The sequence below is a fragment of the Lygodium microphyllum genome, chromosome 16 (genome assembly GCF_053477565.2).
Source record: "Lygodium microphyllum isolate KBCC chromosome 16, Lygodium_microphyllum_v1.1.10, whole genome shotgun sequence".
Classification (NCBI taxonomy): Eukaryota; Viridiplantae; Streptophyta; class Polypodiopsida; order Schizaeales; family Lygodiaceae; genus Lygodium; species Lygodium microphyllum.
Genome location: NC_141150.1, coordinates 104,298,677 through 104,306,935, shown reverse-complemented (window position 1 = coordinate 104,306,935; position 8,259 = coordinate 104,298,677). Strand labels below are relative to the sequence as shown.

Below are 8,259 nucleotides of genomic sequence, written 5' to 3'. Positions count from 1 at the left end.
GGAGAGTCAACATAACCATGGATTGTGTGTTAGTTGAGCTCTCATCAAACTAGAAGTAAGAGGGAATGCCTCAAGATGACCCAAATATCCAATGGGAGATTGATGTGGAGGATGCATAGCTTTTCAAATGTGACAGTGCCTAGTGTACTCAAAAAATGGACCCATGGATTGTCTTTTCTAATTTCCTATGCATGAATTAATAGTGAGAGAAGATTGAGCACTCTGCAGAAGCTCAAGAGAGTATATACCCATTTGCGTGGTAAAAGCACCATGTGTAACTAAGAAATAAAATAAATAGACATCCAGGGAGTACAGGGATGAGATGGTAGCTTCTGAGCTAAAGAAATGTTAGAAAGCCAACCATGGTGGTTTTCTCAAATATGTGCAAAAGACCAAGGAGCACAAAATAGGATATACTCAAAAATAAGATGATACTTGCTTGTCAAGGTGGTGAATGATATATGGACACACGGTGGTATTTGCAGGACATGATTGGTGCTTTAGCCCAAGTCAACAGGTCGACATGATGATGAGCCAAGATCATTGAGACCAAACATCTTGAGCTCTCTCCCTTTAAGGATAGACGTGGGTGATAGTTGGGGAGGAATGCTGCTCCGAGCATCAATCCTCATCAATGAGGAATCGCACTTGTTGGTACCAGACGATCTACACACTGTTGGTGGAGCATTGCACCCATATAATCTCCAAGTTCAGAATCCTTTGCTACAAGATGATGACGATTGCCACAGTAATTAATTTGATAAAAAGTGCCGCCAAGACAAAGGCTATGCTTATGATTGGAATGTACACACGAGGCAAAAGCATTGTGTTGGCTAGAGGACGAATGTGCACCCCCAATAACATAGTATAGAGTGATAGCAAGTTCAGTACTCAACTGAGAGGTATCTACATGAGCTGCCATATTATGGTGTGCCCTCAAAGTAGTAATTGTAAAATAATGGTTCAAAAAATAGATAATATTTATTAGCTTTCTAGAAGGGTTGGTTCAATGCTACTGAGAACGGGGGACAAGGGCAACCGATGCACATGAAAAAGGAGGACAACGGGACACCCTTGATGAAGACTGACACGATAGGATTGCAACAAGCACTGAGCAGTCTGACGAGAGTCGTTAGACTTTGTGTAGATCTGGAAGCCTGGGGACTTGCATGTGATTTTGAAGTGGATGATGGGGTGGATGCTGACAGGGACACAACCATAGGGCAGTCAGGAATATATATAGTACCTGAATTTTTTGAAGATGCTAATAAGCATCTTCTCGAGGGTCAGTTCTTGCGAGCTAACATGGCAAGTGGATGCAGTACAAGTACAGGTGATGATCTCGGGGCTTTTACTTGAGGAAGAGTGTGACTATTATGGACGAGACAGAAACGTTACTTAATGAGTGTCAACAGATTAGAACAAACTAGAGAAGAGCGCAATACCTTGTTTAACTGTAAGCAGATGCTTTATCCAATATCTTCTGAATCGAGATAACTTTGCAAAGAAGCTTTTATACTTAAAAGTAGATCTCAGTGGAACATTGGTGCAAGTGATTTTGGAAGAGTGCTTGATTAGGAACGATAACTGCTTTACATTGTTAGCTACAGTGAGGGTGTGTAGTGTGTATGTTTTCAATTGCTTCAAAGGTGCATCGTTCAAACCCATCTTTGCATTGCAAGTCCCACTGTAAGTGGGATCTTTTTTTGAAGCTCAAGTACTATGTTTCTCGTTTTTATTCTCTGTTGGATTTTACCACAATCATGAATATGTATATGTTCACTCACTCATTTCCGGATTCTTTTTCTGTTGGACTTTTACTACAATCACAATTATGTCGATGCTCATAAACAGAGCAATGATTTACAACATGTTTACTCATTTCAGTGTTCTTTTTCTGTTGGACTAGTTTATGAGCTATGCTTTCAGTGGTGCTGCAGATGCATTTGATTAAATCCATCTTTGCATTGCAAAGGTCTAGTTTCTTTTTGAAGCTCACTATAGTTAACTTCCGGCATGTAGTAGATAATTGCCCTGCTTAGGAGCTTTGGCATTATGGTGACTGCAGTGCTACTCACTTCAGACATGTTTGAATGGAAATGCTCCTTCAACAAGTTTCAGGAACCTCCCTCGCAAACATAGTGAAACCTAGTCTGCACCATATATCATGGTGGGGCAGGGCCCCAATCCAAGGCTACAGTCTTAAGTAGAGTACAAGTAGAAACGGTTGGAAAAGACCTAACATGCAGCAGCCAGGTGTCTAAGATTATAAGAAAGAAACTCCATGTTAACATGCATAGTATCTCAAAACAAGAAAACAAACACAGAAGAGGCATCAACTCAAATTAGGCTGCCACATTGAGAGCCTTAAAAGTTGCAAACATTTACAGAAAGATACAGCTTGTCACCTTACTGGTACAGGCAAAATAATTCAGGTGTAAGAGTCAAGGACGTATGTAAACCCTTGAATTTGAAGATAGCAATAGTCAATTCATCATGCGTTGCTATTAACTCCCCAAACCAGCTTGCCAATGTGTAACATGTTCTGTGTAATATGTCTCCTCTGGCATATACAAGAACCACAGCAGAGCACAAAGTATTGACCACTTGGACCTTTTTATCTAGGACCTGAGAGCTGGGATTCTAACCCAAATGAAGACTGATCAGACCCAGCACAAGTTGATTCAGAGGTAGCTTGATCATAATCTTCTGTTGTTATTCTATCCATCTCAGCCTTCTGCCATTCTTCCCATCTCGTATCAGCCAGCCCACTCCCTTCCAGCATATGCAATACTTCTGACATCCTGGGCCTATCCACATAGGGCGATAATGTGCACAATAGAGCCACCTGTACCATCTCCTTCAGCTCCTGCATTTTGTACCCACTCTTCGTGACCTCTTCATCCACCAATTCATCTAGCCTGTTCTCTTCATGTAGCCTTCTGACCTGCACTAGTACACAACATTCCATCAGTGAAATCACTACACCTAGCCTAGCAAACAGGTCTACAAACATTATGAAAATAACCTTAATTGCTGCATCTGCAGGCTCCTGCTACATTTATTACATGCAACAGCCAAAGAGATTGGAAATGAAACAATTTGCTCACCCAATCTGGTAATTTCTACCCCTAAGACTAGTTAAATCACTTGACCTACCAGAAAGTCACATCTATTGCCGCATCTGTAGACTCCTACATTCATTACATGCAACCAGCCAAGGAGGGATTACGAATGAGGATATATGCTCACCCAATCTGGTAATTTCTGCCCTGATATTCGCCTGAAGCCCAACTCTGTTTGTCCTGTTATGAGCTCCAGCAGCAGTATTCCATAGCTGTAAACATCTGTTTTGGCAGAGAACTGCCCACTGGACAATGACTCAGGTGCAATGTACCCAATCGTGCCCCTGACAGCAGTTGTAACATGAGAGACACTGTGATCCAAAAATTGTGCTAGTCCAAAATCTGCCACAATGGCCTCGTAGTCCTCATCAAGTAAGATGTTCGCTGCCTTTACATCACCATGGATAATTTTTGGATCGCATTGTTCATGCAAGTAAACCAGGCCACGAGCAGCACCAATAGCAACTTGTTTGCGTGTATGCCAATCAAGTGCCGGCTTTCCTGTACGCATTATGAAGCAGAACGTACAAAAACGCTATTATAAGTTTGAACACGCACAAAACCCCTTTGCAGCCTTAGAGCAGACTTGCATGCATGTACCAGGCTGTGCTACATGCAGTTTGAAGTTCAGAAGTTCCAATTCTAGAATGTGTGGGCCGTAGGAAAAGGGAATCAAGAGGGTTTCAGAGATCTTGACTTTCAAAACATAAGATCCTATTCTCTCTCGAGGCCCTTTAAACTTCAGCACAGAAGAGATCGTGATGAACAAACTCATACAATTACAGGACAAGTCAGCGGTGAAGCAGCTCATGTTGTGCAAGTATTTATGCATGAGAGTGAGATTGTTATGAGGCAGCTTTCCAAAAATGGCGCATAGAACAGCTGATAATATGTAAGTATCCATATATGTAACTCATACAATTACAGAACAAGTCAGCGGTGAAGCAGCTCATGTTGTGCAAGTGTTTATGCATGTGACTGTGAGTGAGATTGTTATGAGGCAGCTTTCCAAAAATGGCGCATAGAACAGCTGATAATATGTAAGTATCCATATATGTAATTGATTTTCACTAGACAGCTATCCAATAATACACAGAAGCACCTTGCAAAACTGCCTGAAGTGTTACTTCAAGCTAAAGATTCCAGTGCTCTAATTGTGGCTTTACATTTACCCTTTGCCCATACCTTGTAATCGTGATGCAACGCTGCCATTACGCATGTAAGGATACACCAAGATATGCTCTGTAGGAGTAATACAACAACCCAGCAACCGCAACAGATTCCTGTGTACTGCAGAACCGATGATCTTTACTTCCACCATGAACTGTGTGGGTGCTTCCTGGCGATCTCTCAGCCGCTTTACAGCAACCAAAGATCCATCTTCAAGCTGACCTTTGTACACCTGGCCCGACCCACCTGCTCCAAGGAGATTCTTTCTACTGAAGCTGTCAGTGGCTTGGCGTAGCTCTTGGAGAGAGTATCTGGTTAACTGGCCTAGGCACATCTCAACATCTATACTATCATGCTGCTCTGCACCCATGGCACGCTCTTAAAAACCATCTTAAGGCAACATACTATGCTTCAAGCCTTTTCCAAAAAAACCAGATTTCAGACCTCTAAGGACCTGTTCTCTCTTTCTCCTCCAGGCCCAAGTGCCGATCAACAGCAAAATCGCAAGAATCGAGCCCATAAGAGTTCCCACAATTGTTAAATTCCTTCGGTAGTGGCTAGAATGCGATGCTTTGAGACCTGAAGCAATCAAGCTCCAGTGTCATGCCAGTTTTCTCGGGGGGAACAAAAACATAGATCATGGATCATGGCTGCAAACCTCTGGACGCATTGTTTACAGATGAACGAGCTTGCCCAGGACAATCCTGATCAGTTCCATACCCACAGAGTCCTTGGTTACCTTCAGCTCTGACATCAGAAAAACATCAGAAGATGTGTATTGTTAGACTTGATTTGCAGTAAACCCTCTTAGGACCGGATAAAGTATCCTGGGTTTAGTCATGTCTAGCCTCACCTGAACACAGTAATTTCTACCTTGGGGACTCGTCCGCTTAAATTGTTGAAGGACACATCCCTACAAGGTGTAACAAAACAGACTTCATGCAGTCCAATCCAAGCAAGGGAATATGCACGCAGTTAAAGTGACGCTGGGACTTACAGAAACCGAAGGGAAGGAATGGAAAGCAGTGATGCTGGAATCGGTCCAAAGAGACTGTTGTTGTTCAGCAACCTACAAGTTGCAAAAGCACCGCATTAGGGTGCATATGGGTGAATTGATGTTTGGACACATGCGATCACACAAGTTTTTTATATTTTCCATGTGAGGAAAGGGGCTCTTTCCCAGGTCTTTCCTCAGTGTTCAACATCATGAGCTTCTACTCAGCAGCTTCCTGGCCCCGGCAACACATGGCTAGGTATGCAGTCTCTCCATCACAGAAGCTCATGATGCTACGATTCACAATGTTGGAATCATGCTGGGAATTTGTTCAAAAGTTCTTGTGTATGTCAAGAACAAATCAGAGAGACTGTAATATTAGGTGCGCACAAGGTATTCAGATTGGAGAGCTGAGCAAACGAGTCTGGGACTGGGCCGTGAAGGCGATTGTTAGATAGGTCGAGGGTCTTGAGGTGACGCAATTTGCTCAGCTGCGGGGGAATGACCCCTGTGAGATAGTTGTCCTCCAGCGATCTGCATGATTGCACACAAAAGCTACATTTAAATCATGCAGCTTGATTAATCCATGCATGCGGCCCAAGCCCTAAACCCATTGTATCATGCGATTTGATTCATCCATGGAGACCTAAACCGTAAACCAGTTTAATTCTTCCATGAACAGCTGAACCCTAAACCCATTGCATTAATGTACAGTTTGATTTGATTCAACCGTGTATACGCAAACCCTAAACACTATACATCAATCAGCTTGCTAATATGAAGCTTAGTATGATCACACTTCCAGCTGAACCATGCATGAGGGAGGATATGCTAGCACGTACAAAGTCTGCAGGTTGGAGAGGCGAGCGATGCTAGGAGAGATGGTACCGGAGAGACGCAGCTTCCCCAACTCCCTGCCGATTCATTTACGATTCATCAAATTAGAACCGACGCCATAGCTGTGACGTGTAAGCAAGAGAGCGACGTGCATGCGGCAATATAAAAATCTAGGTGTGCATGATACGATATCATGATCATCTTGATATGCGCCTAATTATAGCTGCTCTCAAGTACACTATTGTAAACTGTATACGTACAGTTTGATGACCGACATTTCCGGAGAGCAGGTAACATGGTGCCAATTGCATGGGTCCGTGTAAGCCTCATCCCAGCCTGACGTTCCATTCTCTGGATCAATTAAACTCGCCTTCGTTGTCATCAGAGCCACTACTGCCACATTCCAAGACGTTAAAGACACTGCTGATCAGGTGAGAGGATAGGAAAGATCGATACCAAGGCAGAATGATCTTAATCATTATACTATAAGTATACCCACTGATCAAGTTATCCGCACAACCCTAACAAGAAGGTCGCCGTGCACTGATCACTTAAGTACCTTCGGGGTTCAGCAGGCCGGCTGCTGCAAGAGTTTGATCGCAATGAAGTTGGATTATTGCCACGATTAACAGTACCATTAGGATCGTCTGCAGGAGCCTCCTCATGTTGCTGACGGATGGAGCGAGAGAGAATCAAGGAGGAGCTGGCGTTGAGGAAGCGAGGGTGATTACCATGTGCTAAACTCGAAAATATGATCGATAAGCATTCATCTATATATATACATCTGTATGTATATATATATACATATATAAATATATATATATATGTATGTATGTATGTATGTATATATTTATGTATATACGATAATGTGATTACGACTTAATCCTTGTGCGACAATTAGGTCGCAAACGGAAGCTGCAGGCGATGGGGGCGGGTTGCAAAACCAAATTGTCAAGTGACACAGAGAGAGAGAGAGAGGGAGAGAGTGTGTGTGTGTGTGTGCGTGTGTGTGTGTCGCAGTCTGTCTGTGACTCGCTGTATCCCGCGCGCACAGGATGTCTCTTTTCTCGATACAAAGGAAAATTTAATATGTACATGATACTATCAATCTCGAATTGGGAGCTGTACAGGATATATGTATGTAATGCAATGTAATTGGCATGCCTGCAGGCTGCTATCATCATTTCAGTCTTAGCTCACATATCTCTATCTATCTACATACACCATAGTATAATAATACACTCAGGCTTCAGCTGACGAGTCTGAGAGGAAGCCTAGGATCTCTGGGGCTGTTTCGTGCCTACCAGACTAGACTGGTAGTGGCAGTACTAACGATCCCTGTCTTTTACTTCATTTGAAGTGGGCACTGGCGCTACTGGCCAGTGGCCACCCCGGAATTTTCCTTTTTTCCTCCCTTGTTCCATTCTTTCTTTCCATTCTTATTATTATTTATTATTTATTTATGTATTCTTCTTTTCATCCTCGATATTCGTGGTCTCGTTTCAGGATCGAATGTTCCGAGTGAGTAATTTTTTAAAAATAAATTCCTTGAGATTATTTAAATGGAGCAATTAAAGCCATTGCATGGCCTTTTGTTGCTTCCAATTTCGAAAATTAAATGAGCATGAGATCGTGGCCCTGCAGACTCCAGAGAGCCTAGGGCTGCTGCAGTGCTAGGCCCTCCTACGTTACTAGACACCGTTCTCTCTCTCTCTCTCTCTCTCTCTCTCTCTCTCTCTCTCTCTCTCTCTCTCTCTCTCTCTCTCTCTCTCTAGACTCTCTATAGACTAACTACTATTAGACTCTCTCAGCCTTGTCTCAACTTTCAAGAGGCAGCTAACTGACACATAAGGGGCTTCGTCAACCAACTAAGCCTAGGCTACACCCTCGTTGCTCCTACCAATCATGACTGATGACTTAAGCCTCTGGCAATAAGGTTTTATCCATCACAAGGCAATGAAAGCATGATCATCTCACAACCCTACATAACCCCAAAGGTCGGGGTAGGCCTAATCCTTGCTTGTTCAGTCGGCACAACCTTGGTTAGCATTGCTAGTTAGGGTATAAACCTTTGTTAGCATTGCTAGTTAGGGCATATAAACTTTTGTTAGCATTAATAATGTGGTGGCCTAT

At 43.0% G+C, this 8,259-nt stretch overlaps 1 protein-coding gene across 1 annotated transcript; it reads right to left on the bottom strand.

The window, feature by feature from the left end:
- Nucleotides 1-2,359: 2,359 nt before the first annotated feature.
- LOC148023186 (protein CLAVATA3 INSENSITIVE RECEPTOR KINASE 6-like) lies at nucleotides 2,360-6,929 on the bottom strand. Its single transcript, XM_087695186.1, has 11 exons — nucleotides 6,686-6,929; nucleotides 6,387-6,519; nucleotides 6,132-6,203; nucleotides 5,680-5,823; nucleotides 5,293-5,364; nucleotides 5,149-5,208; nucleotides 4,954-5,042; nucleotides 4,740-4,874; nucleotides 4,311-4,655; nucleotides 3,253-3,626; nucleotides 2,360-2,947 (listed from the first exon to the last, which is right to left on the bottom strand). The coding sequence occupies exons 1-11, from the start codon at nucleotides 6,789-6,791 to the stop codon at nucleotides 2,618-2,620; spliced, it is 1,860 nt and encodes a 619-aa protein (XP_087551312.1). The 5' UTR covers nucleotides 6,792-6,929; the 3' UTR covers nucleotides 2,360-2,617.
- Between the last annotated feature and the right edge of the window lie 1,330 nt (nucleotides 6,930-8,259).